We start from the raw sequence: 26,723 nt of genomic DNA, 5'->3' as shown, positions 1-26,723 counted from the left end.
CCTCTAATTTGTCTAGGGCCCTACCCTCCAGCATATCTACCTCTCCTCCCAGTTTAGTGTCATCAGCAAACTTGCTGAGGGTGCAATCCACACCATCCTCCAGATCATTAATGAAGATATTGAACAAAAGGGTCGATCGACAGCAGACAGGCAAAGACACACACATGCCAGCAGGGGGCAGCATGTCGACACCCACACAGACACCAGCAGGGGGCAGCCCTTCTCTCACACACACACACACACACACACACACACACAGTGCCAGCTGATCACTGAATTGAAGGGTTTATTCCAGCCCTGCCCTGCTCCCATGTGCTTGGGGGGCTGGCCACGGGGTCTGGGGGCCAACAGGGTTAGCTGAAGACGGGGCTCTGTCCCGGGAACAGGGAGAGGAGGCCGCTGTCCGGGGCCGGGTCCTTAATGAACTTCTGGATCTGGAAGGACAGAACAGAGCATGAGACGCCAGACTGACGGACAGGCCCCGGGCCCCACATCCCGCCCTTGCCTCTGGGGTCGCCAACTCCCATCCAACCCCAGTGCAGAGACTGGCTGGCTCAGGGGGTGGGGAACGGGGCCTGGGGCCTCTCCCCTCTAGGGGGCGCCGGCTCCCATTCGGCCCCAGGGCAAGGGGGTACCTGTCGGAAGCGGGGGTCGGCAGCATCTCTGACCAGTTGCAGGATCAGCCCCTCGCTGGTGGTGATGAAGGCACCGCTCTGCCGTAGGCGGGACAGGGCCGCCAGCCGGTCCACTTGGCTGGGGGAGAGAGATGTCACGGTGGCCATGGGTGGGGGGGCAGGGGTCCCCCCTCGCTCCAGTTCCCCACCACAGCCACACTGCCTCCCCCGCATCCCCGCCAGCTAAGGTCCCCACCCCCCCAACTTCCCCCCAGTCCTGTCTGCTGGGAACCCCTGAAGCCAGGCTCATCTCAGCCCCCTCCAGCCCAGGCCGCCCCCAACTCCCACCAAGTCCCATCTGCCAGGAACTCCTCCCCGTGCCCCCAGTTCCTCTACCAGCCAGGACCCCTGTCTGCCACCATCTCAGCCCCACAGCCAGACCTTCTGGAGGAGCATGCATCGGCCACCACGTGAACATCCAGTCCCCGCTCCAGGGCGTCGAGCGCTGTGCTCTGGGGAGAGGGAGATGGGTCAGAGCCCTGGCCCAGCCAGCCTGGACCCCCCATCCCCTCATCACAGCCCTGGCCCAGCCAGCCTGGACCCCCCCTAGGACAGCCAAGGCCCAGCCAGCCTGGACCTCCACTCCCATCCCCCCATCACAGCCCTGGCCCAGCCAGCCCGGACCACCTCTCCCCTCCCGCATCATAGCCAAGGCCCAGCCAGCCCAGACCCCCCTCCTTCCACTCCCTCACCACAGCTCTGCCCCAGCCAGCCCAAACCTCTCCCCCCACCCCCATCACAGCCAAGGCCCAGCCAAGGCCCAGCCAGCCTGGACCCCCTGCCCTTCCCTGGCCCAGACAGTGTTTGTTGGGGGGTACAAGGCTGACTTGGACTCCTGGGTCCTATCCCCAGTGGGTAGCTTCTCACAAGAGCACTGACCCAGACTCCTGGGTCCCCTCCCAGCCCCCCCCCCAGCTACCATGATGCAGGCCTGGGTCTCAATGCCACACAGGAGCACAGAGCGCAGGTGGGGCAGTGCCCCCAGCTCCTGCTCCACCTCCGGGACCAGCATGCTGAAGCAGGTCTTGGGGAACTTCTTCAGCCCCTCAGCCCCCAGCTCAGGGACTGTGGGGCCCAGCCCCTGGGGGTACTGCTCCGTCACCACCACCGGGATCTCCAGCAGCCGTGCCACCTGGGGAGTGGGGGGGCTGGTTAGAGCGGGGGGGGCTGGGAGCCAGGACTCCTGGGTTCTCTTCCTGGGCTCTGGGAGAGGAGTGGGGTCTAGCAGTTAGAGATAAGCTTTATGGGAGGGGGTGAATGCTCAGCATTATCATGAAAGTCTGGTGATTTTTGGAAATGTGAAAAATTAAAAGCTCCCCCCCTACAGGCCCCACCCCTTCAGGGGCAGGTCCCAACACCTCCTAGACCTGCCCCAAAGGGCGGGTCCTGACCCAGGCTGGATAAAACGAAATAACATGGAATTCCCACCAACCCTTCCCGAACTATTATAAATAGTAGAAAATATTTCATGGGGTGCTAATGACCATCAATCCTCCAGGGTTAGGCCGCCATCCAGTGGCCCGCGTCTGCAACTGCCTAATAGTCCTTTGGCCCTTTCTGCCCTGTTTTCATCAGGACACCCAGAAAGCGCAACCTCCCCCCCCCCCCGGGGACATCAGCTGCCTCCTTGAGCGTCACATTTCCAAGGGCTGGACCCCTCACCCGGCGCTGAGACGCAGCCACCTCTGGGGTGGGATGGGCCCACTTTTTGACAGCTGCATAAAACACTGGGGCAACGGGACAGCACCCCTCAGTTGTGCACTGGGGCCAGCCCTGACTGCCAGGGCCCAGCACCCCCTTCTGACCCCCCCACCCAAAACCCAGCACCCCTATACCCCGGGGGCATTTCACCTGCAACATGCGCGCTGCCACGGCCACGATCTGGGGGAAGTGGGCGATGTTGGGCCGGAACTTCTCCTGCATGTCGCACAGGAAGAGGATGCTGGTTTTGGGAAACACCTTCCCGAGCCGGGCCAGCGCCATCTCTGCCCCTGCAGCCAGAAGAAGAGGGGACCGGACGGGGAGCGGATGCCCCCTGAACGGGAGTGGCCCCGGCCCCGTTCCCCGCCCCCCCGGCCGGCCAGTCCCCGCCCTGCGGGGGACTCTGATCTCTCCGGGCTCAGCAGCTCCCGCGGTTTGGGGGCCAGGCAGTGCGGGCTGGCGTGTCAGTGAAATAATTGCTTGTGCCCCAGTTAAGCGCTGGGGGGGGGGGACTCAGCCCGCCTGGTCCGTGGGGCGCGCTGGGCTGCCTGCGCCCCGGTTTCACAGGGTCCCCTGACCAGCCCATGCCCCTGCGGGTGGCTCCCCTGGGCGCCGGCGCCCCCGCCCCGCCCGCTCTGCCCCACTCACCTCTGCGCTTCCCCTAGAACACCCCCACCCCACCAGCTGCTCCCCAAGGTCCTAATTAGCTAAACCCACCCTCGACCAATCAGAGACGCCCAAGCAGGGTAGGCCACGCCCCCACCACCTCCCTCCCCCTCGACTCCCAGCCAATGGGAGCGCGCTGAGAGCTGCCCCAGCTGGCCAAACGGAACGTCCCAAAGACAACGCCCCCTCCTCCAGCCCCGCCATCCAATCAGGGAAGGGAAGGGGGTTGATGTTCGCAGAGGCTGGCCTGACAAAACTTTCCAAAGACCACGCCCCCCCTCCCACCCAATCAGGGAAGGGAAGGGGTATGATGTACACCGAGGCGGGCCTGACACAACGTTCCAAAGACCGCGCCTCCTCCCTTTCTCACCCAATCTGGGAGGAAAGGGAGGGGATGACATAATAAGTCCCGCCTTGCTGAAGGTTTCAAAGACCACGCCCCCGTTAGCTCCTATCCAATCACGCAGGGGAGAGAGGAAGGAGGGCTGACACAACGTTCCAAAGACCACGCCCCACCCAATCAGGGAGTGGGTGACGTTGGAGGTGGCTTCTGAAGGTGGGGGGGCTTTGGGGTTCCCTCATTGGGTGATGTTAGGGGCGTGGGGCTGCCCCATGGGGGTTTCCCAAGGGGCCCCCCAGCACCTGTCACTTTTAGGGGAGATGGGGGGTGCCTCCAGTCTCAGCTACCTGCGCCCCTTGTTTTTTCGGGGGGGTCCTCCAAAGCCGAAGTCCTGGACTGCCGCCCCTAGAGCCCCTGCGTGACTAGCCCTGGCTGTGGGACTCGCGGGGGCAGGGGCGCTGGGACCCCCATCCCCGAGCTCCGCCATGGTCAGACACCCCGGCCCTTCGTGACTAATCAAACCCATCTCAGAGAAACACCCACCTGGTGCCAGTTCAGACGGGAACAGCCTCCTGCAGCTGGGGAAACTGAGGCAGGCTGGGGGCAGAGCCGGGCACAGATCCTGGCGCACTGGGGTCCCTGCCCAGGGCTGTCCCACACCCACTAAGCCACCTGAACCAGGTCTGAGAGCCCCAGAGAGGTTCGGGGGCAGGGGACCAATCTGGCAGCCCAGAAGCACAAGAGCTGGAAGGAGGTAGCCCTGGAGCCAGGCTGGGAGGTACGGGGTGGGGTCTGGGAAAAGCAAGGCAGTGGGGCCTAGTGGGTAGATCACCAGCCAGGGCCTCAGGAAACCTGGGCCTTATTCCCAGTTGTGCCACTGGCCTGCCGGCAGACCCCCTCCCTGCACCTCAGTCTCCCCATCTGTGAAATGGAGACGAGAAGGAAAGCTCAGGGGTAAAAAGCGGGAGATTTTGGACCTTTTTCTCAGGCAGAAAATCCCGAAAGCTCGGGGGGGGGGGGGGCAGCACCAGTTCTTGAAGCTCCCTCCCCCTGCCCAGGCCTGATTTTGGCATGAGAAGGGGGCGCGAAGTGGCGACCCTGGCCCAGAGACGAAGGTCTTGGAACCCGACCCGTCAGCCTTTTGTGTTCGGAAAAGCATTTTGTCAAACCTCCCGCCGCCCCATGGCTCAGCACACCCCGATGTGGGGGGCTGGGGAAGAGCCAGGGGGGCTCCCTGCCCATCCCCCTCTCAGCCTACCACTCCCCCAGCCCCTCAATCCCTGCTACCCTGCACACCAGGGAGCTCCCCCCACTCTAGGGCCAGATTGGGTGCCTCATTCCCCACACCCCTGAGCCAGCCAGTTCCTCCCCTCCTCCCACCATCCAGGGCTGGATGGGAGCCAGTGCCCTGAACCAGCCAGACCCCTGCCCTCAGGCCAGATGGGAGCCCCCCCGGCTCACTGCGTACCACCCTAACAACATTTTAGCCCAGAAAAATAAAGCTTTATTAGAAATTGTCCCACAGAAAGATTCCCAGACACTGCCGGGGGTGGCGTGGCTCAGACAGACTCACAGATGGGACAGAGCCCAACCCTGAGCGTATAGCAGCAATGGGGCACCCCATGCCTGTGCCCCCCACGAGGCAGAGAAGCCCTGGGGAGGGGGCAGCTGGCATAACCCCAGTGAAGAGCTGTGGTAGGGGTAACTCAGTGCAGGGAAAAAGCCCCTTTAGCCTGCCCCCCCTGTGTCTCCAGTGCGGGGGGGCGGGTACAAGGAGACCCCCAACCCCCTGGCTTAAGGTCAGTATGGATTCCATTGGGTGGTTTCAGGGCCAGGCTCCAAGCCCTAAAGCCTCAAGGAAAGGGCCTGGGGATCCACTGCCCCAGTGCACAGAAGGGAAATTGAGGCACAGAGCAGGGGGAGGATCTAGCAGAGTCAGGGAGAGAACCCAAGGGCCAAGGACTCCACCCTACCCCACCCACTTTGCATGTAAAAGGACAAAAGAGGGAGGGGTTCTGAGATGTGGGTGAAGCCTGCCAGGAAGAGCGGAGTCTGTGCAGCCAGAGGGGAGGGATGTAAATTAGGTGGCAGCAGGGGGAGGGGCCCTGAGACATGTATGGGTCCTGGAAGGGAGGGCGGAGCTTGTAAACAATATTTGGCAGCTGCCATCTATACTCCTGAGTGTGACAGTGGCCCCGCCCCCCTTTAAAAGGCACAGAGGAGCTACAGTAGCCAGGCTTGGAGGTGGGGTCCCCCTGCTGCGAGGGAGGGCCAGAAGGTGGGACAGACAGAGCTGTGATGGGGGGGCTTTGTTGGGGGGGGGCATGTGGGGGACAGTCGGGGGGGGACATGGTGAGGAGGGGCTGGTCTAGCAGGGGCAGGGCAAGGTGGGAAGGGGAGTTTGGGAGGGGGTTGGGAAAGGGGGCAGGGCCAGGGGTTCTGGTGAGGTGTGGGGCAGGTGTCAGTGGGGGGCTCAGACTGGCAGGGAACGGGGGTGGGGGCAGCAGCTGCAAAGGGACATGGGGAAGATCCAGTAGATGGATGGGGTGGGGGGCTGGAGGGAGACAGGCCAATTATCCCCCCGCCCCAGCCCCCTCGGCAGCCACTGAACACCAGCAACTCGGGTCACAGCATCATCCTGACCCTGGGCAGCAGGCGGTTAACTCAGCCCCGGAGCTGGAAGATCTACCCCCCAAGCCCAGAGCTGGTATCTGAGTGTGATGGGGTGGACACAGTGGCTCCCCAGGGGGCAGACAGTGCCCCTCACAGGGCAGGCCGGGCCCAGCGCCTGTGACCATCACCCCAGCCTCAGGCCTGGACCTGCCACACAATGAGGTGGCTGCGCACCGAGCGGCGCAGATGGGGGTTGGCCACCAAGAGGTCCCCAAATTGATCGTCCGTGTCATCCCCTGTGAAGGGAGAGAGAGAGAGAAAAAGAGTCACAGCAGCCCCAGGGGCGCCCCACAACGAGCGCTGAGCGTGGCCACCTCTGGGGTGGGGCGTGGGTATACGGGGACCCCTTGCCCGATGCTGGGATGGTGTGCGGGGGCTGGGTATATGGGAACACCTCGCCCAGTGCTGGGACATGGCCACCTCTGAGCTGGGGCGTGGGGGCTGGGTATATGGGGACCCCTTGCCTGGCACTGGGCGTGGCCCCTCTGGGATGGGATGGGGTGGGGTGGGGTGCGGTGCGGTGGGGCGGGGGTTGGGTATCTGGAGACCCTCACAGAAGCGCTGTTTCCCACCACCCCACGAGGCACGTACCAATCCGGAGATTGATATACCCCTCTCCTCCGCTCAGCACCAAAGCTGTGGGCTGCTTCTGCCCAGCCCGCTCCTCCTGGCTATTGCTCCTGGCCAGCGAAGGGTTAAGGCAGCCTTGGGGGGGGGGGAGAAGGAAAGACAAGCTGTTACCCCAGAAACTACCTCTAGGGAGCGCTCCAGGGCTGCAGCTGAGTGAGGAGAGAACCCAGGAATCCTGGCTCCCAGCCCCCCCATCTCCACTAGACCACACTCCCCTCCCAGAGCCAGAGAGAGAACCCTGGCATCCAGGCTCCCAGCCCCGCTGCTTTAACCACTAAACCCCACTCCCCTCCCAGAGCCAGGGAGAGAACCCCGGCCTCCAGGCTCCCAGCCCCCCTGCTTTAACCACTAGACCCCCCCTCCCCTCCCAGAGCCAGGGAGAGAACCCAGGAGTCCTGGTTCCTAGCCCCCCTGCTCTAACAACTAGACCCCACTCCCCTCCCAGAGCCGACAGAACCCAGGCATCCTGGCAGGTACCTGGGATGCAGACGAAGAACCGGACGGCATCACGGTGCCCGTGGTAGGAAGCCTGGGCGCTCTCCATCGCACAGTAGGGGGTGCTGGCAGGCGAGGGGCCTGGCTGGGACCCCGTGGCTGGGGGGGGCTCTGAGTGCCCTGAGAACTCTGAAGAGGGCAGGAGAGATGGGGAGGGTCAGAGCTTTGGGGGTGTGGCCTGCAGAGACCCTGCCCCCAGCAGGCTAACTGAGGACCCTCTTCCCCCCACGCCCCCATCCCAGTTGGGCAGGATACTGGCCCCCTCCTCCCCCCCACTGCCCATGGGATCCCGGAGAAACACACACACCCGCGCCCCTCTCCCCCCCTCACACCAGCAGGGCTGGGCTGGCCGTGGGATCTGAGCCATGCCTAGGAGACCCCCTTCCCCCAAGCACCCCAACTCACCCGGTGCGAAGGGCACGGTCAAGACAGTGCCGCTGGCTGTGCCGATCCACAGCCGCTGGGAGAAGCAGCCCAGGGCCGAGACGTGCAGGGAGAAACCCAGAGTGTTCGGGCCTAGAGAGAGAGTCGGGGGTGATGAGACCCCACCCTGAGCCAGCCAGTCCCTGCCCTGGGGCCGGATGGGAGCTGGCGCCCCCCACAGGGGAAATGCCCCACGCCCCATTCCCCCCACTTCCCCGAGCCACTCACCGAACATGCTGTGGACGAAGGGTGTCAGGTCGATCTCCTGCAGGGGCTGGCCCGTGGCTGCATGGAAGAGGCGCAGGGTGGGGTCCAGCCGCACCGAGACCCAGACTCCGTCGCCCGCCAACACCATGTGCCTCACCTGGCTCTCGGGGTGCCCGGTCACCTCAAAGTACCACTGGGGGGTGGGGGGGAGCAGAGCGAAGGGCTGGAGGCAGGGCTGGCAGATCCCTCACTCCCCTGAATCGGACCCATGAGGGCATGCCGAATCCATCCCCAGCCTAGTTGAGCCAATCGATCTCCCAAGATCCCATTGGAACCCCATGGCAGGAGTGGACCTGCAAGATCACCTGAGATGACCCCCCCATGCTCATCCAAGGGGATCCTACAAGATCCACCAACCTCACCTGAGTTGATCCCACAGGATCCCATGGTTCCCTGAACCCCACCTGAGTGGATCTCACCAGGTCTACTGATACCACCGGGGTTGATCCCATGCAACCCCGTGGATACCCTAATCTCACCGGAGTGGATCCCATGAGATCAGCACGTATATTTACTAATATCACAAGAGTCGATCCCACATGCTCCTGCCCGAGTACCCCACCCCACCAGAGTGGATGCCATGAGATCTACCAGTGTCACCTGAATTGACCCCACAGGACCCCATGGCTCCCCAACCCCATGAGTGGATCCCATAAGACCTACTTCCATCACGTGTCAATTCCCCCAAGATCCCATAGACCCCCCCCAACACAATCTGAGTGGATCCCAGGAGATGTACTGATATCACCCAAGTCGATCCCCGCCCCCCTGAAAGGGTCCCATGAGATCTCCATATAGATCTACTATCACCACAGGAGTTGATCCTGCCGGTGTGCCGCACCCCCACCTGAGTGGATCCCAGGAGATCCCCAGGATCTCCCACTATTTCTAAGTGGGTCCCATGAGATCACCTCTGGATTCCATGATCCCTCGCTCCCTTCTGAGTGAACCCCCCGACCCCCGGCTCCTCAACCTGGCTCCACCCCCCCCTGCACCTCACCTGGGCCCTGGCGCTGCGCGGCTCCACCACGTAGACCCGGTTGCGGTAGCCAACCCAGACCTGGCCCCCCACGGCCAGCGCGCAGCGGATGGACTGGTGGGGGCGCCCCAAGTCCAGCAGCCGGGGGCGCTGAAGGTCCCAGCAGCCAGCTGCAGGGGGCAAGGGAGAGGAGTGAGTGGGGTAGGGGGCTGCGGGGAGCTGGGGATGGGGGGTCTGGTACTTACTGGCGTCCCGGTGGAAGACGACAACGGTCCCGTTCCCCAGTGCAGCCACTGCACGGCCCTGGGCGTGGCTGTAAGAGAGAGAGAGCGCGTGCCAATCGGAGCGGGCGGCCAGGCCACTCACGCCAAGGGCCACACCCCAGCATGCCCTGGGGCGGCCCAAAGTTTGGTGAAGGCCCCCAGCCCGAGGGTACAGCACCTGCAATCACCCGACAGCCTGGCTCACAGCGGTCATGAGTGGCCACGGACCTCCGCCGGCCTGACATGGGGCGGGTCGCCCCGGCCCAACAGGGACCTGGGCCGCATAGGAACCCGTCGCCAGAGGGCTCCTGATGCCTGCCAGGAGCACCCTGCACTGGGCCCTGACAGACGCGAGGGCTGGCCCCACGGGCACGGAGACAAACGTGGCGGGCAATCGCAGGCGCACCCGACTTTTAAGCAGCTGGCAGGATTCCAGAGGCCAAGTCTGGCTAACGCGGCTGGGGAACTAATGAGGGTCCTCTTTGAGGCCATTTCCCGGGCGAGTTTGACGCCCGATGCTGACAAGTCAGGTCACGACCGGTGATCAAGCTGGACATTTCTCAACCTCGATAGAAGGAAATAGTCATCCGAGAGCTGGGTTGGGGGAGGCATTTGCTCGTGTCGGACCCACATCTCTTGATGGCCAATGCTCCCGGATCGTCCTGGAGTCTCCAGGAATTTCACACGAATCTTGAATTCAAGACTGTGTCATGGGATGAAACCTCGAGGAATACGGCCAACGCAACTGGGCCACCCTATTTGGGAAAGCTCCGGAGCGGGTCTCTCTCCCAACGGCAGCTGGCCCAAGACAGGATGTCACCACGCCTGGATTGGCTCTTGCCGACCCGGCCACTGACCCGGCCAATGCAAGAATCATTGGCCGACGCCCCCGTTGTCCCCCCCGGGCCCAGCCCCACACTCACATTACGCTGTGCACGGCGTCCTTCAGCTGCACGGTCCGCAGGCACCGGCGCCAGTCAGAACCAGCTGAATAGATGGAAATGCTGGAGGAAGAGCATGACAGCTTGGGACAGCGCTGAGATGCGGCCACCTCTGGGGTGGGGCAAGGGGGCTGGTTATACAGGGACTCGGCGCTGAGATGTGGCTCCTCCGGGGGTGGGGCGTGGGGGCTGGTTATACAGGGACTCGGCGCTGAGATGTGGCTCCTCCGGGGTGGGGCGCGGGGGCTGGGTACACGGGGACCTGACGCTGGGATGCGGCCCCTCTGGGCGGTGGGAGGGGGAGATGGTTATATAGGGATGCCGCACCCGGTGCTGAGAGGCAGCCACCTCTGGGGTGGGGCGCGGGGGCTGGTTATACAGGGACTCGGTGCTGAGATGCGGCCCCTCTGGGGTGGGGCGCGGGGGCTGGGTATACAGGGGTGTCTCCGTACCTGCCCTCCTGGGTGCCCAGCCAGACAGTGTCCGTGGTGCCAATACCATCACTGTCCGCGTCCAGGGTCCCCATCTCCTCCTCTAGCTCTGGGGGGTCGGGGGCCAGGGGGTCTTCCAGGATCTCGGGTTCCAGCTCCATGCTCTCGGCACTGGGTGGCCGGTGACCTAGGAGGGACAGCCAGGTCCGTGACATGGAAGCTAGGGCCGTATACAACCTGTATAACCTGCGCAGCACAGCATCCTTCTTCCAGGCCGTACAGCCCCCTCCAGCCATCAGTCCTGGAATATACAGCCCCCTCCAGCCACCCCAGTCCATACAGCCCCCATCCCGGTCCATACAGCCCCCTCCAGCCATCTGTCCCGGAATATACAGCCCCCTCCGTCCACCCCAGTCCATACAGCCCCCATCCTGGTCCATATAGCTCCCATCCCGGTCCATACAGCCCCCTCCAGCCATCGGTCCTGGAATATACAGCCCCCTCCAGCCACCCCAGTCCATACAGCCCCCATCCCGGTCCATACAGCCCCCTCCAGCCATCAGTCCTGGAATATACAGCCCCCTCCAGCCACCCCAGTCCATACAGCCCCCATCCCGGTCCATACAGCCCCCTCCAGCCATCTGTCCCGGAATATACAGCCCCCTCCGTCCACCCCAGTCCATACAGCCCCCATCCTGGTCCATATAGCTCCCATCCCAGGCCATACAGCCCCCTCCAGCCATCCGCCTCGGACTATACAGCCCCCTCCATCCACCCCAGTCCATACAGCCCCCATCCCGGTCCATATAGCTCCCTCCATCCACACCAGTCCATACAGCTCCCTCCACCCATTGTGGTCCATACAGCTGCCCCCCACCCCTCCCCAGCCCTATGCCCCACACTCACCGGGCAGCCAGGCGGCACACAGCACATGGGTGTTGGGTAGCACAAACTGGGCCAGGACGAGGTTGGCGCGGGCAGCATCCATCACTGTGACCTCACTGGCCGAGTGTGTCCCAGAGCAGACCCACACCAGGCTCGGTGGGGCAGGCTGGGGTGCCCCCTGGGGGAGACACACAGATGCTCGCACTCTGCAAGGCTGGCTCAGGGATCCAAAAGCCGGGCACCTATTGGGAGGGGGACCCCACACCTCCCCACACTGTCCCCTCCCCTCAGGGGGGCGGGGCTTAGCACTGATTGACAAAGGCTCCCCAAGACCCACTGAACCCCACTGAAAGTCCCCTGGGGATAAAAAGGGGAGGTGCCCTGAAGTACGGCATTAGCTCAAGGGGCAAGGTCTCCCCCTAGATTGAGAAGAAGAGGGCCAGGGCACGCCCCAAAATAGGCCCCCCTGTCTGTGCTCCACACTCAGAGAACAGTGGGGGTTTGGGGAGTCTCCTCTACTTTGGGGGGGACCATCCCAAAGCGAAGGGGCAGGAAGGGTCACCAAATAGGGTTGCCGTGGAGGGGGCAAGTGCCCCACATGCCACCCCCGCAACCAGGGAGACATGGGGTCTCTCCCACATGGGGGGGGAGGGAAGGGGTCCCCGGATCCATCCCTGGCATCAGGGAGCAAAGGAAGGGACCACTGCAGAGATGGGAGGGATTGCGCGCCCGACACTAACCGAGTCCCCGCCGTCTGTCCTAGGCACCCCCATCCCGACGGCACACCACAACTGGGAGGGAGGGAGAGAGCGGGGATGAGATGTCGGACCCAGCCCCACTGCTGGCCCCCCCAAACACTGAGATGCAGCCCCTCTGGGGTGGGGCGCAGGGGCTGGTTATACAGGGACCCCTCGCCCAGCACTGAGATGCAGCCACCTCTGGGGTGGGGCGCAGGGGCTGGTTATACAGGGATCCCTCGCCCAGCACTGAGATGCAGCCACCTCTGGGGTGGGGCGCAGGGGATGGTTACTCTGGTGTTTCAGTACCTGTAGACCTTTGCCAGCTTAGTGCCAGCTTGGGGCAACAGGACCAGCCCTGACCGCCAGGGGAGAGCGTCCCCTGCTGAGCCCCCACCCGCTCCCCGCAGCCCAGCGCCCCCCGCTGAGCCCCCACCCGCTCCCCGCAGCCCAGCGTCCCCCGCTGAGCCCCCACCCCGCTCCCCGCAGCCCAGCGCCCCCCGCTGAGCCCCCACCCCGCTCCCCGCAGCCCAGCGCCCCCCGCTGAGCCCCCACCCGCTCCCCGCAGCCCAGCGCCCCCCGCTGAGCCCCCACCCGCTCCCCGCAGCCCAGCGTCCCCCGCTGAGCCCCCACCCGCTCCCCGCAGCCCAGCGTCCCCCGCTGAGCCCCCACCCCGCTCCCCGCAGCCCAGCGCCCCCCGCTGAGCCCCCACCCGCTCCCTGCAGCCCCAGCGTCCCCCGCTGAGCCCCCACCCGCTCCCCGCAGCCCAGCGCCCCCCGCTGAGCCCCCACCCCGCTCCCCGCAGCCCAGCGCCCCCCGCTGAGCCCCCACCCGCTCCCCGCAGCCCCAGTGCCCCTGCTGAGCCCCCACCCCGCTCCCCGCAGCCCAGCGCCCCCCGCTGAGCCCCCACCCGCTCCCCGCAGCCCAGCGCCCCCCGCTGAGCCCCCACCCCGCTCCCCGCAGCCCAGCGCCCCCCGCTGAGCCCCCACCCGCTCCCCGCAGCCCAGCGCCCCCCGCTGAGCCCCCACCCGCTCCCCGCAGCCCAGCGCCCCCCGCTGAGCCCCCACCCGCTCCCCGCAGCCCAGCGCCCCCCGCTGAGCCCCCACCCGCTCCCCGCAGCCCAGCGCCCCCCGCTGAGCCCCCACCCCGCTCCCCGCAGCCCAGCGCCCCCCGCTGAGCCCCCACCCCGCTCCCCGCAGCCCAGCGCCCCCCGCTGAGCCCCCACCCGCTCCCTGCAGCCCCAGCGTCCCCCGCTGAGCCCCCACCCGCTCCCTGCAGCCCCAGCGTCCCCCGCTGAGCCCCCACCCCGCCCCCCGCTGAGCCCCCGCCCGCTCCCCGCAGCCCAGCGTCCCCCGCTGAGCCCCCGCCCGCTCCCCGCAGCCCAGCGCCCCCCGCTGAGCCCCCGCCCGCTCCCCGCAGCCCAGCGTCCCCTGCTGAGCCCCCGCCCGCTCCCCGCAGCCCAGCGCCCCCTGCTGAGCCCCCACCCCGCTCCCCACAGCACAACACACCCCACCAAGCCCCCCAGCCCCGCTCCCTGCAGCCCAGCATCCCCCGCTGAGCCCCCACCCGCTCCCTGCAGCCCAGCGCCCCCTGCTGAGCCCCCACCCGCTCCCTGCAGCCCAGCGCCCCCTGCTGAGCCCCCACCCGCTCCCTGCAGCCCAGCGCCCCCTGCTGAGCCCCCACCCGCTCCCTGCAGCCCAGCGCCCCCTGCTGAGCCCCCACCCCGCTCCCTGCAGCCCAGCGCCCCCTGCTGAGCCCCCACCCCGCTCCCTGCAGCCTAGCGCCCCTGCTGAGCCCCCCACCCCGCTCCCCACAGCACAACGCACCCCACCAAGCCCCCCAGCCCCACTCCCCGCAGCCCCAGTGCCCCTGCAGCCCCCCACCCCGCTCCCTGCAGCCCAGCGTCCCCTGCTGAGCCCCCACCCGCTCCCTGCAGCCCAGCGCCCCTGCTGAGCCCCCCACCCTGCTCCCCACAGCACAACGCACCCCACCAAGCCCCCCAGCCCCACTCCCCACAGCCCCAGTGCCCCTGCAGCCCCCCACCCCACCAAGCCCCCCGCCCCACTCCCTGCAGCCCCAGTGCCCCTGCAGCCCCCCACCCCACCAAGCCCCCCGCCCCACTCCCCACAGCCCCAGTGCCCCTGCAGCCCCCCACCCCGCTCCCTGCAGCCCAGCGCCCCCCACTGAGCCCCCCACCCCGCTCCCCACAGCACAACGCACCCCACCAAGCCCCCCAGCCCCACTCCCCGCAGCCCCAGTGCCCCTGCAGCCCCCCACCCCGCTCCCTGCAGCCCAGCGCCCCCCACTGAGCCCCCCATCCCGCTCCCCACAGCACAAGGCACCCCACCAAGCCCCCCAGCCCCACTCCCCGCAGCCCCAGTGCCCCTGCAGCCCAGCGCCCCCCACTGAGCCCCCCACCCCGCTCCCCACAGCACAACGCACCCCACCAAGCCCCCCAGCTCCACTCCCCGCAGCCCCAGTGCCCCTGCAGCCCCCCACCCCACCAAGCCCCCCGCCCCACTCCCTGCAGCCCCAGTGCCCCTGCAGCCCCCCGCCCCACAGCCCCAGTGCCCCTGCAGCCCCCCACCCCGCTCCCTGCAGCCCAGCGCCCCCCACTGAGCCCCCCACCCCGCTCCCCACAGCACAACGCACCCCACCAAGCCCCCCAGCCCCACTCCCTGCAGCCCCAGTGCCCCTGCAGCCCTCCACCCCCCGAAGCCCCCCGCCCCACTCCCCGCAGCCCCAGTGCCCCTGCAGCCCCCCACCCCGCTCCCTGCAGCCCAGCGCCCCCCACTGAGCCCCCCACCCCACTCCCCACAGCACAACGCACCCCACCAAGCCCCCCAACCCCACTCCCCGCAGCCCCAGTGCCCCTGCAGCCCCCCACCCCGCTCCCTGCAGCCCTCCACCCCGCCAAGCCCCCCACCCCACTCCCCGCAGCCCCAGTGCCCCTGCAGCCCCCCACCCCGCTCCCTGCAGCCCAGCGCCCCCCACTGAGCCCCCCACCCCGCTCCCCACAGCACAACGCACCCCACCAAGCCCCCCAGCCCCACTCCCCGCAGCCCCAGTGCCCCTGCAGCCCCCCACCCCGCCAAGCCCCCCGCCCCACTCCCCGCAGCCCCCCACCCCGCTCCCTGCAGCCCCCCACCCCGCCAAGCCCCCCGCCCCACTCCCCGCAGCCCCAGTGCCCCCAGCTGAGCCCCTGCCCCGCTCCTTGCAGCCCAGCGCCTCCTGCTGAGCCCCTCACCTCACCTTGGTGCTGGGATCTTTCTGGTCCAGCAGCCGCAGCTGCGCCAGCATGGGCAGGTCCTGGCCCTCAGCCTGCTCCGCCCGAACCTGCAATGAGAGAGGCCTGGGCTCAGCCGCGGGGCCCCTCCGCCCCCCCAAACCTCGTCCTGACCGTTCCATCCCTGGGGATTTAAAGGGACAGTGTGTCCCAATCACTGCCCCTCCTCCACCTCCACCCCCACCCCTCCAGCTCCCGGCACTCTGGGGGGCAATTACCTGGGGGACGGCCGGGGGGCTCCAGCCGTGAACCGGGGCCCGGCCGTGCTGCTTCCAGATGTGGGAGCGGATCTGGCGGTAAAGGTCCCGCTTCTGCTGCTGAGGGGAGAGATTGGGGGGCTCCCCTGTGCTGGGGACAGAGAGACACACAGACACTAGCGGGCATCGCCCTCCGTCTGCCCTCCTCCCGTCACTGCCCCATCTCCCCCGCCTCGCGCTAGGGGGTGCCGTCCTCCACCCCCTCCCCTGTCCGGCGCTTGGGGCCGCCCGTCCATACTCACTCTGTGGGGGAGGCGGGGAGGGGCAGGTACCTCACAGTGGAGGGCGCCCTGCCCCCGTTGCCCCTGTGCTCAGACACCGGGGGCGACACCGGGACCCGCTCAGGGGAGTCGCTGGGGCTGAAGAGCCGGTCGAAGCTACGCAGAGAAAACAAGCAGCTCAGAGACTTCGCGAAGAACGCGGCCCACGCCCAGCGGGGGGAATTGGGGGGGACGGGGGGGGCGGCAGTGGCTGGGGGGGTAATGGACATACAATTTCCAGAAGGACGATTTCTTCATCTGAGCCGCCTGGACCTCCCGAGATGCTCTGAAGGGAGGAAACAAAGTCGTGTGTCAGGGGCCCGCAGGGCCGTGCCAGGGGCTGGGCAGGCCACCGCCCCAGCCTGACATGAGCGGCTTACAAAGGAGTTTAAATAAGGATCCCCGAATACCCAGCTCCTGCCCCCCATCCCAGAGGGGCTGCATTCCGGCGCCGGGCGAGGGGTCCCCGGGTCCCCAGCCCCCGCCCCACCCCAGCAGAGGGGCCGCATCCTGGCGCTGGGCGTGGGGTCCCCGGGTCCCCAGCCCCACCCCAGCAGAGGGGCCGTGTCCCGGTGCCAGGCGAGGGGTCCCCGGGTCCCCGGCCCCACCCCAGCAGAGGGGCTGCGTCCTGGCGCCGGGCGAGGGGTCCCCGGGTCCCCAGCCCCACCCCAGCAGAGGGGCCGCATCCCGGCACCGGGCGTGGGGTCCCCGGGTCCCCAGCCCCACCCGAGCAGAGGAGCCGCGTCCCGGCGCCAGGCGAGGGGTCCCCGGGTCCCCAGCCCCCGCCCCACCCCAGCAGAGGGGCCGTGTCCCGGTGCCAGGCGAGGGGTCCCTGGGTCCCCAGCCCCCGCCCCACCCCAGCAGAGGGGCCCGTCTGTCAGGGTCTCCCACCGGAGCAGCTCCGTGCGCCTCACGGCGTCCTGCAGCTCCATCAGCCGCTCCTTGTAAAGGTTGCGCTCGGTCAGCACCCGCGCCATCTCTGCCCGCGTGAACCGCTTCCGCTGCGAGGCCGGGGCCTCCACCTGCCACAGGAGTCACTGATAACCCCCAGCCCCCCGCCCACCCCGCTGCTAGACCCCACCCCCCTCCCAGAGCCGGGGAGAGAACCCAGGAGTCCTGCCTCCCAGCCCCCCCCTGCTCTAACCACCAGGCCCCACTCCCCTCCCAGAGCCGGGGAGAGAACCCAGGCGTCCGGCTCCCAGCCTCCCCTCTGCTGGCCTGCTCTGACCCACATGCCTCCCAGGGGAGGGTCCCCTTTGCCCACTTTCTGCCTTCCCAGGCGCCCAGCGGGCGGCCGATGACTCTGTGTCTCTCCCTAGCCAGTGGGAGTCACTGGCGCCCCGATTTACAACCCTCCAGCCCCGTCTCCAGGCAGTCTCCCCCCCTGCCCCCGCCCGGCCCGTGGGTCAGCTGCTAGGCCAGAGCAATGGAGAAGTGAGAGGGGAGCTCACTGTTCTCCCCCATAGCTGCCCCCCCTGAGGGTTGCCGCCATGCCTGGGGTAGCAAGGGGATCCTATGCCCACTAGAACCATGGATAGAACCCAGGCATCCTGGCTCCCAGCTCCCCCCCCCACCAACCGCTAGACACGACTCTCCTCCCAGAGCTGGGGAGAGAACCCAGGAATCCTGGCTCCCAGCCCTCCCTGCTCTAACCACTAGACCCCACTCCCCTCCATCTCGTACCTCAGCGTCGTCACTGTTTTGCTTCTTGATTTCCTCCAGCTCCTGCCGAATCCTAAAACGAGGGGAAAGAACAATTTGGGGACAGAGCTGAGAGTGGGGAGCCCGGCGCTGCGGGTCGGGAGTGAGGGGCACCAGCAGAGCTGTGGGGAGCCCAGGGATGGGCTAGCCGGGGCTGCAGGTCAGGATTAAGGGGCAACGGCAGAGCTGGGGGGTGAGGAGCCCAGGGCCGATGTTGTCAAATCCTGGGTTGGGGGGAGGGTTAAGATTATTTTAGGGCCCCCAAACTGGCTTTGGACAATGGGACGAGATCTTGGGTCCTCAAAACCCACCTGTACCCATCACCCCTTTAATGGGGCTCAGACCTCCCCATCCTGGGTCAGGAGGGGTCAGACCCTGGTGTGTACCCCCTGCAGCCGGACGTTGGGGGACTCGGACAAGAGGGGGCCCCAATCCAGGCTGGGCTGGGGGTCCTAGGCCTGCGGGCTCTGGGACACAGAGGGACATGGAGGAAGGCGGTGTCATTGGGGGGGGCCCTGTGACACCCTGTACCCCAAAATGACACCCTGTGCCCACATATTCAGCAGTTCGCCGTGTGTGTCACTGAAATACGACGGGAGTCTGGGAGACGCCCAGACCGGGCTCGCTGGCGACAAAGGACCGATCTAGCCTGCTACGTGCTGATGGCCCACGATCCGCTCGCCCCACAGGCCTGCCCCACAGCATCTCAGCAGGGCCCAGCGACCCCGCGACCCCCGTCTGCGCCGGTACCTCTCTGCGCCCACGGATCGGGGCAGGGGCAGTCGAGAGGCTGCAGGACCAATCCGGACCCCCAGACGCCTTGGAGCCGACCCCAAAATCTTTTGCTTTACTTTTTATAATGACCCTGGGGAGCGGGTATAATAGGCCAGAGGAAGCCACGCCTCCCCGAACCCAGGCTGTGGCCCCGCCCACTCCGCCCCAAGGCCCCGCCCACTCCGCCCCAAGGCCCCGCCCTCGCTTCCCCTGTCCCCCGAAGGCTCGGGCTGTAGCCTGGAGCTCAGAGCCCGGCTGGCGGGCGGTTCAGGTTGGACCGGGGAGGCCAGCGGCCTGGGGCTCAGGGCAGGTGGGGTGAGCGGGCCAGTGCTCGGGGTTAGTTCTGCCTGGGGGCGCTCAGGACGCTGGCGGGTGAGGGGGGCCAGAAGGGACAGTGTCGGGGCGGGGCCTCAGGCAAAAGGGGTGGGGCTGGGGACTAGCCTCCCCAACTGGGGGTTCCCACCCCGCCCACGATAATGATAATTGCGATTGTTTTATTATTTTCTCCGGAATTTGGATTTGGACCAAGAAATTTGGCACCTTGACCACAAAACAATTGACTCCCCCTGGCCTGGGGGTATAAATTGGGGTCCGTGACATCAGCCCAGGGCCTCTCTCCTGCCCCACCCACCCTGAAGGCAACGAGAACACTGGGGGGGCCAAAGACGTTGAGTGGGGGGGGGGGAGGGTGTTCAGCCTGCGTGTGGCTCGTGAGTGGCTTAGCTGGGCGTGTCTCCGCGTGCCACGGAGCCGGGAGGGGTCACCTGCTTGGCACGGCAGGAAGAGAGCCAGCCGGGGGCACCCCACGGGGTCTGTGTCCCCCGGCCCCGCCCCCACCCCAGTCTCACCCGATCAGATCCTGCTCGGTCTCACGCAGACGCCCCTGGCAGCGGCTCAGGGCCTCGGCGGCCCTGTCCCGCTCCCCCCGCAGCGACTCCCGCTCGCCCGTCAGCTCCTCCACCCGGGCAATGAGGTGTCGGCGCGCAGTGTCCAGCACCAGCCTGCAGGGGGCGACAGTGAGCGCCGCCCGGGCCGTCCGCACCCCTTCCTCTCTAGGGGGCGCCAGCTCCCATCCGGCCCCAGGGCGGGGACTGGCTGGCTCAGGGGGGTGGGGAATGGGGCTCGGGGCCTTTGCCTCTCCCATCTGGCCCCAGGACGGGGACTGGCTGGCTCAGGGGGGTGGGGAATGGGGCTCGGGGCCTTTCCCTTCTAGGGGGCACCAGCTCCCATCCAGCCCCAGGGCGGGGTCTGGCTGGCTCAGGGGGGTGGGGAATGGGGCTCGGGGCCTTTGCCTCTCCCATCTGGCCCCAGGACGGGGACTGGCTGGCTCAGGGGGGTGGGGAATGGGGCTCGGGGCCTTTCCCTTCTAGGGGGCACCAGCTCCCATCTGGCCCCAGGGCCTTTCCCCACAACTGTGAATCAAGTTTGTTGGGTCTCCACTCAGATCCCCAGGGATGGGGCTTTCCTCGGGGTCCCCCACACAGTAAGAGCTGGGGAGGTGCGGAGGCTCTAACAGGGCTGGGGTGTGGTGGTTCAGGGGACTCTTACCTGGTATCCCGGAGCTCGGCGTTCTCCATCATCAGGGTCTGCACGGCGTCACCTGCAGACAGGGGGAGTCAATGTGGGGGGGCAGGTTTGACCACCCCAAACCCCCCAGTCCCTAGGGCCCAACGCCTCCCTTTGCTCTGCCACATGGGGGCACCAGGGCTGGATCCTGGGAGTGAGACCCGTGGCCTGGTGCTGCGGGCATGTGGGGGCCATATCCCAGCCTGGGAGTTGGGGACAGTGCCCAAAGGCTGGGCAGGGCAGGACCTGATGCCCAGCTGGGCAGGAAGCAGGTGAGAGAGAGACACTGGTGCAGGGATGGGGAGGGAAAGGGGTCGGGGAAGGGTGGGCACCAGGCCCAGGGTCGGCCCAGGCTGGGGGGGGCGTTGAGCTTACCCTGCAGATCGGCCCCCTCGTCCACGTCCCCCAGCAGCTCGAGGCTCAGGCCTGACACCTCAGCGAACAGCGACTCCATGTTGCGTTGGAGGGTTGGGGGGCTGCGGGGCAGAGACACCCCCAGTCAGAGCCGGGACACACACCCCCCAGATCCTCCCCCGCAGTGGAGACAGTGCGCTGGGGGCCGGATGGATTAGAACCAGAACATGGCAAGGGGAGGATATTTCCCCCAGCCTGTGCCTCAGTTTACCTGCCCGGCTGGGAGGTACGTCTGCGCTGGGGCTGGGGGGCTGGCCACGGGCTGTAAGAGCCGGCCACGCGAAGCCGGGAATCGGACACTGCTCATGCCAGATCCCAACTCCCAAACTCCCCAGACCCGCCCCAGGCTGGATCTTTCCCCTGCTTCACTGCAGCCCCACGAGCCCGATCTGGCTGCCTCCCGTGCTGGGGGGACAGGAGAGGGACAGGCACACACCGGATCGGAGCCATGGAGCGGAGACTGGCACTGGAAAGGGGTCGTGCCCGGAATGGGAGTACCATTGTGGGCATACAGGATGTTCTGGGAACTGGGGGCTCCCCCGGTGCCGGGCTCATGAAGAGAAACAGGGGCTGTGGGGGGGATGTTTCCGGGCCTGCCACAGGGCACATTGGCCCTCTTACCTGGCTGGCAGATCTGGAGTGCGGTCCAACTCCAGGGTGGAGCTCAAGATCTCGGCCAAGTCCTGGCACCTCTGCGGGAAGCCTAGAAACAGACAAGTCAAAACTGCTGGCTCCCCAATCTGCCAGCTACCCCCACACCCCCGAGACAGCCAGCCCCCCCCCCCCGCACCCCGCTGCCCCCGGAAAGGCCCCATTCCCTACCCCCCTGAGCCAGCCAGTCCCTGCCCTGCAGCTGGATGGGAGCCAGCGCCCCCTAGAGGGGAGAGGCCCTGGGCCCCACATACACACTCTCCGTACCGTCTCTGGTGGGCAGGGGCAGCTCCTGAGCCAGCGGGTGGCTGTTCCCGGTGGGGCCTGCCCCGTCCTGCAGGGGGTCAGGGGTCCCCTCCACCGGGGCTGGGCCTGGAACCTCCGCAGCGCCCTATACCCCCCAAAACAGACACAGACGGGGTGAGGAGCAGGCCGAGTCAGGGAGAAGGGACTCCCCTCACTGGATATTGGGGTGCCCCCTCCCCTTGCTCTGGGAGAAGGCCTGGAGCCAGGTCACCCTGGTGAAAGGTGTCAAGCCACCAGCCCCCCATGAACAATGAAGGAGCCCCTACCCACTACAGCAACCCCCTTCTGCCAAGGTACTCCCCAGGGGAACCCCCTAATCCAGGGCAACCCTCCTCCCCCCCCGCAAATGTATCCCCCCAGGAGAATCTCCCCCATAGCTCCCTTCTCTGAACTCCTCCGAGCTCCCCACTGCCCCATAGATACCCCCTCAGGGGGTAGAGGGGTCAGCCCAGCAGCCCATCTCGCCCTCAGCAACTCACTGCACAAATGCGGGGGACCCACCTTGGGGGGTCCGGGGCAGCCAGGGTCCGAGGTGCTGGGGAGAAACAGGGGAGGCCAGTGGGGGTCGGACGCAGCACTGGGGGGAGAAGTCAAAGGTCAGACATTCGCCACGGTACCCCCCCACTCCCTGCCTGAGCCCCCTCCCTGTGGGTCGAGCTGCCCTCCCTCCCTGGTGCCCACCCCCTGAGCTCCCAACACACCCTGGCACCCCCACCGAGCCTTCCCAGCTTCCCAGTCCCCCCCTCCAGAGCCCCCTCCCTATCACACACCGTCCCCCTCTCTCCCCGGCACAGCACTCCCCCCCAGACCCCTCCCGGCTCTCCGCAACCCAGCGCCCCCCTGCTGAGCCCCCCCTCCTCACAGCACAGTGCCCCCCCAGCCCCTTTGCCACCCCCTGTGACTAATACCTGCTGGGCTGGGGGGCCACAGGGGCAGGGGGTGGCATCGTCAGGGCCTTCAGCTCCTTGTAGCTCTGAACCATCTGCCAATGACAAGGGGGTGGGGGCTAGTGCCCCTCATGGACAACACGCTCGCCCTCCCCCCGACCCCACCCCTAACGTGACCCAGTCCTGCGGGGCGACATCCAGCCACAAGGGGGCACCAGGAGGGGCAGTGACGGGGGCGGCTGGGAGGGCCAGCAGGGGCAGGTGTGGGGATCCATGGGGGGCAGGGCTAGCATGGGGCAGCTGGGGGGGAGCAGCCAAGGGTGGGCCATGGGGCGTGGGGCCAGTAGGAGTCATGGGATCCCGGGACCAGCAGGGGGCAGCTGTGGGGATGGGGCCAGCAGGGGGTGGCCGTGGGGGCCGGGGGGTCTCACCTTGCCGTGGGTCTGGGCCAGGGCTGACAGCTCCTTGAGCAAGGCAATTTTCTGTTCCTCCAAGCTGGCCACTGCCGGGGGTGGGGGGGGAGAGAAGCGAGTGACCCCCCCATCCTGAGTCTGCAGGGAGCCAGCCCCCATTGCTGTCCCCTGCCCCAGCCAGCCCCCATGCTGCCACCAACCCTCTCAGAGTAAGGGGGTGGGGCCAGTGAGGGGGCAGGGCCTCACCCTGTGCCTCTTGGCACAGGAACCCCCCCTTTTCTGACACAGCCCACACCCACCCACCACCCCGGTCTTGGGGAGCCGGAAAAACCCGTCGGGGAGACGCCAGGGCCCAAGCTGCTGCTGTTTGATCTCATCTGGTCTCAGTTACCGAGGCTGCTTTGTTATTGTAGGGTCTCCGGGGATCCCCGCTTTGTTACTGTAGGGTTTCTAGGTTGATGCTTAGAGCCCTCCCAAGTTCACACCCACGACACATGCATCACAGACTGTGAAATCTGGTCCCCCTGCGTGAAATCTGGTCTTTTGTCTGCTTTCACCCACAAAATTTATTATTTTAAAAATCCTATGACTGTGAAATTGACCAAAATGGACCGTGAATTTGGTAGGGCCCTAACTATGCTGAGACACCAGTGGGGGGAGCCTCCCCCCAGAGTCCCCCTCCTGTTGACCCCACAGCCCCTTGGATGCCCCCCAGCCCTGGCACTGTCCCCCCCCGGGCTCCCTCACCACCCTCTGTTTCTTCCCTGACCCCCGCTCCAGCCCTGCGACCCCCCAGCGCCTCCGGCCCGCTCTCCGGCCCTCACACTGGTCTGCGTAGCTCCGGGCCTTGTCCTCCAGCCGCCGGCTCTGCCCGTCCAGCCGGCTCAGCGCGGCCCTGTGACCCTTGCGCTCCTGCTCCACCGCGTCCTCCAGCTCCATGTAGCGCTGCAGAGAACAGGCCACTGGCAGCGAACCCAAGAGTCCGGGCGCCAGACTGCATCCCCAGCACAGAGGGCTGCGGGTCGGGAACCAGGGGCGCCGTGCAGGGGCGGGCTGCGGGTCAAGATCCAAGGGCGCTGTACAGGAGGGGGCTGCGGGTCGGGATCCAGGGGTGCCGTGCGGGGGGGGGCTGTGGGTTGGGATCCAGGGGTGCCATGCGGGGGGGGCTGCGGGCCGGGATCCAGGGGTGCCGTGCGGGGGGGGGGCTGCGGGCCGGGATCCAGGGGTGCCGTGTGGGGGGGGACTGCGGGCCGGGATCCAGGGGTGCCGTGTGGGGGGGGACTGCGGGCCGGGATCCAGGGGTGCCGTGCGGGGGGGGGCTGCGGGCCGGGATTGAGGAGCTATGTGGGGGATGGGGTGGAGGGGCTGCAGGTCTGGATCGAGGGGCACCATGCGGGGGATGGGGTGGGGGGTTGTGGGTTGGGACTGGGGAGCACCACACAGGGGGGCTGCGGGTCAGGATTGAGGGGTGCTGGTCAGGAGACGGGGTGGGGGGCTGTGGGTCCAGATCAGGGGGCACCATGCTGTGGGTCAAGATTGAGGGGCGCCATGTGGTGGATGGGGTGGGGGGCTGCGGGTTGGGATCAGGGGGCTGCGGGTCGGGATTGGGGGACGCTGGGCAGGGGATGGGGTGGGGGGCTGTGGGTCCGGCTCAGGGGGCACCTCACCTCCTCGGCTCTCTTGCGCCCGGCCCGCTCCCGCTCGTACTGGCCCAGGAGCCCGAGCTGGTCCTCCCGCAGCAGCTCCAGCGCCTCATCCCGCTCCCGGATCTGCCCACCGGCTCGCTCCAGAGCCTCCAGCACTGAGACCAGCTGGGGCAGCAGCCCGGCCACTGCCCCCCGCCCGTAGGCCCCCACTAGCCGCTCCAGCTCTCCATACAGCCCCGCGGCCAGCCCCGAAACCAGCTCTTCGCAGAGCGCAGGGGAGGCCGACTCCCCTTCCTCCCCGAAAATCTCCTCCATGCCCTGCTCCCCTCCCCTGGAGCCCCCTTCCCCCGTCTTCCAAAGGCAGCCTGCCCTCTTGCACCCCAATCAGGGGATCCAGGCACCACCGCTCTAGCTCTGACCAACGGGGGACCCCTCTGTTTCCCAGGCTCTTAAACACCCCCCCACTGCCCCCAGAAGGGGCCAAAGCCAGAGGTGGGGCACCCGGGGGTGTGAGGGGAGTCCTGGGGTGGGGGGGGTGTGGAAGTGTGATGGGGGGGATCCTGGGGAATGCAGGGTATCTAGGGGAAAACGTTTTTTAAAAGTTTTCACACCCCCCCCAAATTGGGTTATTTTGGGAGGGCCAAAGTTTAAAAAAAAATCAGCGATTTTAAAAAATGAGGGGCAGCGAGGTGGGGGGGTCAGGTTCAGTTAACTGGATGGGGGGGTTCGTGAGAATCAAAGTCACTCACCAGACCTCTTTGAGGGAGCTCAATAGGGGGCAGAATTCCTGATTTCCAGAGGTCTGGGGTTGGGGGGTCCAGGGTGTGTGTGTGGGGGGGTCCCAACTGGATTTCTGAGTGGGAACGTAACGGGGGGGCCTAGCCGCTCCCTCCTGCTCCCTGCCCTCCCACACTTCCCCTTTTGATTCCCAATGCGGGGGAAGGGTTACAGTTGAACTCCCCCCCGCCGGACTGGACAAGGGGGGACGGGACACCCCGACTTTATAAATTCGGGAACCCCTCCACGTGACAACCCCGCCCCCGAAACACGGAAGTTTCCACCTCGGAGATCAGAAGGGGAGAAAAGTTTTCTCTCCCCGCCCCCTGGGAAATGGGGGGTGAATCTGAGGTGTGGGGGGTAGATCCCAGCCGGGGGGGCAGATCTGGGAGACAGTGGATCCCCCCACACCCTCCTCTGCCCCCCACACCCAGCCCCCCAAATGCCGGGGAGCTAAAGCAGATGGGGGTCGCTCCCCAACACAGGAAGAGGTTTAGGGTCAAGGATTCCCGCCCCCCAACCCCCTCCCCGGCGCCCCGCCCCCCCCAGCACCGGGCTCTGTCCGTCGCTCTGTCCAGGCGCCCCCGACCCACGTGGGGGAGCTGCCAACTACCCGGCTCCAGCTGGTCTCAGGGTTCTAGACCCGCCCCGCGGACTCTTGGGGGGTGAGAGGGCGGGGCCCAGAGGGCAACGGGCGTTAGGAGTGGCCAATGGGGATTGGAGGAAGCGCCCCGGAAGGCCAATGAGGAGGGACCAGCTCGGAGGCGGGGGGGGGGATTAACCTTGGATCATATGATGTGGGGATCACATGAGCCTGCGGCTGGGACAACTGGAGCTGCGGGGAGAAGTGGGGCTGGAAGGTCGAATGGGGGGATGGGCGGGGGCAGGTGGGAGGAGGCTCTGGGGGGATGGGCAGGGGGCAGGTGGGGGGCGGCTCTGGGGGATGGGCAAGGGGCAGGTGAGGGAGGCTCTGGGGGGGATGGGCAGGGGGCGGCTCTGGGGGATGGGCAGGGGGCAGGTGAGGGAGGCTCTGGGGGGATGGGCAGGGGGCAGGTGGGGGGCGGCTCTGGGGGGATGGGCAGGGGGCAGGTGGGGGGCGGCTCTGGGGGATGGGCAGGGGGCAGGTGGGGGGCGGCTCTGGGGGGATGGGCAGGGGGCAGGTGGGGGGAGGCTCTGGGGGGATGGGCAGGGGGCAGGTGGGGGGCGGCTCTGGGGGATGGGCAGGGGGCAGGTGGAGGGAGGCTCTGGGGGGATGGGCAGGGGGCAGGTGGGGGGAGGCTCTGGGGGGATGGGCAAGGGGCAGGTGGGGGAGCTGTGGAGGGATGGGCAGGGGGCAGGTGAGGGAGGCTCTGGGGGGATGGGCAGGGGGCAGGTGGGGGGAGGCTCTGGGGGGATGGGCAGGGGGCAGGTGGGGGGAGGCTCTGGGGGATGGGCAAGGGGCAGGTGGGGGAGCTGTGGAGGGATGAGCAGGGGGCAGGTGGAGGGAGGCTCTGGGGAGATGGGGAGGCTCTGGGGGGATGGGCAGGGGGCAGGTGGGGGGCGGCTCTGGGGGGATGGGCAGGGGGCAGGTGAGGGGCGGCTCTGGGGGATGGGCAGGGGGCAGGTGGAGGGAGGCTCTGGGGGGATGGGCAGGGGGCAGGTGGGGGGAGGCTCTGGGGGGATGGGCAAGGGGCAGGTGGG

The 26,723-nt window shown here is 67.2% G+C and overlaps 2 protein-coding genes across 5 annotated transcripts; both read right to left on the bottom strand.

The window, feature by feature from the left end:
* Window positions 1-269: 269 nt before the first annotated feature.
* Window positions 270-3,110, bottom strand: ISOC2 (isochorismatase domain containing 2). 3 transcript variants are annotated; one of them, XM_073322188.1, is made up of 6 exons: window positions 3,093-3,110; window positions 2,526-2,665; window positions 1,594-1,806; window positions 1,056-1,126; window positions 636-753; window positions 270-434 (listed from the first exon to the last, which is right to left on the bottom strand). In XM_073322188.1, exons 2-6 carry the CDS (start codon window positions 2,655-2,657, stop codon window positions 354-356), a joined length of 615 nt encoding a protein of 204 aa, XP_073178289.1. In that variant the 5' UTR covers window positions 2,658-2,665; window positions 3,093-3,110; the 3' UTR covers window positions 270-353. The 3 variants fall into 3 exon arrangements, with proteins under 3 accessions (XP_073178289.1, XP_073178288.1, XP_073178287.1); XM_073322187.1 differs by lacking the exon at window positions 3,093-3,110 and adding an exon at window positions 3,024-3,062; XM_073322186.1 differs by lacking the exon at window positions 3,093-3,110 and having other exon boundaries at window positions 2,526-3,013.
* Window positions 3,111-4,797: 1,687 nt separating this feature from the next.
* On the bottom strand, window positions 4,798-25,534 carry LOC140902182 (C-Jun-amino-terminal kinase-interacting protein 4-like). Of its 2 annotated transcripts, XM_073321986.1 has the most exons (27): window positions 24,288-25,534; window positions 23,445-23,565; window positions 22,639-22,709; window positions 22,229-22,302; window positions 21,822-21,897; window positions 21,282-21,405; window positions 20,985-21,066; window positions 20,325-20,425; window positions 19,932-19,983; window positions 19,232-19,384; window positions 17,592-17,643; window positions 16,800-16,930; window positions 16,141-16,194; window positions 15,891-16,025; window positions 15,610-15,739; window positions 15,358-15,441; window positions 12,109-12,159; window positions 11,390-11,546; window positions 10,505-10,670; window positions 10,035-10,115; window positions 9,094-9,161; window positions 8,870-9,018; window positions 7,831-8,002; window positions 7,585-7,695; window positions 7,162-7,308; window positions 6,646-6,759; window positions 4,799-6,290 (listed from the first exon to the last, which is right to left on the bottom strand). In XM_073321986.1, the coding sequence occupies exons 1-27, from the start codon at window positions 24,579-24,581 to the stop codon at window positions 6,190-6,192; spliced, it is 3,051 nt and encodes a 1,016-aa protein (XP_073178087.1). In that variant the 5' UTR covers window positions 24,582-25,534; the 3' UTR covers window positions 4,799-6,189. The 2 variants fall into 2 exon arrangements, with proteins under 2 accessions (XP_073178088.1, XP_073178087.1); XM_073321987.1 differs by lacking the exon at window positions 12,109-12,159 and having other exon boundaries at window positions 4,798-6,290.
* Between the last annotated feature and the right edge of the window lie 1,189 nt (window positions 25,535-26,723).

The sequence above is a fragment of the Lepidochelys kempii genome, chromosome 23 (genome assembly GCF_965140265.1).
Source record: "Lepidochelys kempii isolate rLepKem1 chromosome 23, rLepKem1.hap2, whole genome shotgun sequence".
NCBI classification, from domain to species: domain Eukaryota; kingdom Metazoa; phylum Chordata; order Testudines; family Cheloniidae; genus Lepidochelys; species Lepidochelys kempii.
This window is presented reverse-complemented; position numbering and strand designations above follow the sequence as displayed.

What these genes read in the sequence shown, in the direction of transcription:
- ISOC2 (XM_073322188.1), bottom strand. Translation starts at nt 2,657, where the DNA reads ATGGCGCTGGCCCGGCTCGGGAAGGTGTTTCCCAAAACCAGCATCCTC. An exon ending in AGACCCAGGCCTGCATCATG is followed by an intron (nt 1,127 to 1,593) that starts GTAGCTGGGGGG and finishes CCCTCTCCCCAG; the next exon opens with AGCACAGCGCTCGACGCCCT. An exon ending in GATGCATGCTCCTCCAGAAG is followed by an intron (nt 754 to 1,055) that starts GTCTGGCTGTGG and finishes TCTCTCCCCCAG; the next exon opens with CCAAGTGGACCGGCTGGCGG.
- LOC140902182 (XM_073321986.1), bottom strand. Translation starts at nt 24,581, where the DNA reads ATGGAGGAGATTTTCGGGGAGGAAGGGGAGTCGGCCTCCCCTGCGCTC. An exon ending in AAAACAGTGACGACGCTGAG is followed by an intron (nt 16,931 to 17,591) that starts GTACGAGATGGA and finishes CTCCTGTGGCAG; the next exon opens with GTGGAGGCCCCGGCCTCGCA. An exon ending in GACGCCGTGCACAGCGTAAT is followed by an intron (nt 9,162 to 10,034) that starts GTGAGTGTGGGG and finishes TCTCTCTTACAG; the next exon opens with CCACGCCCAGGGCCGTGCAG.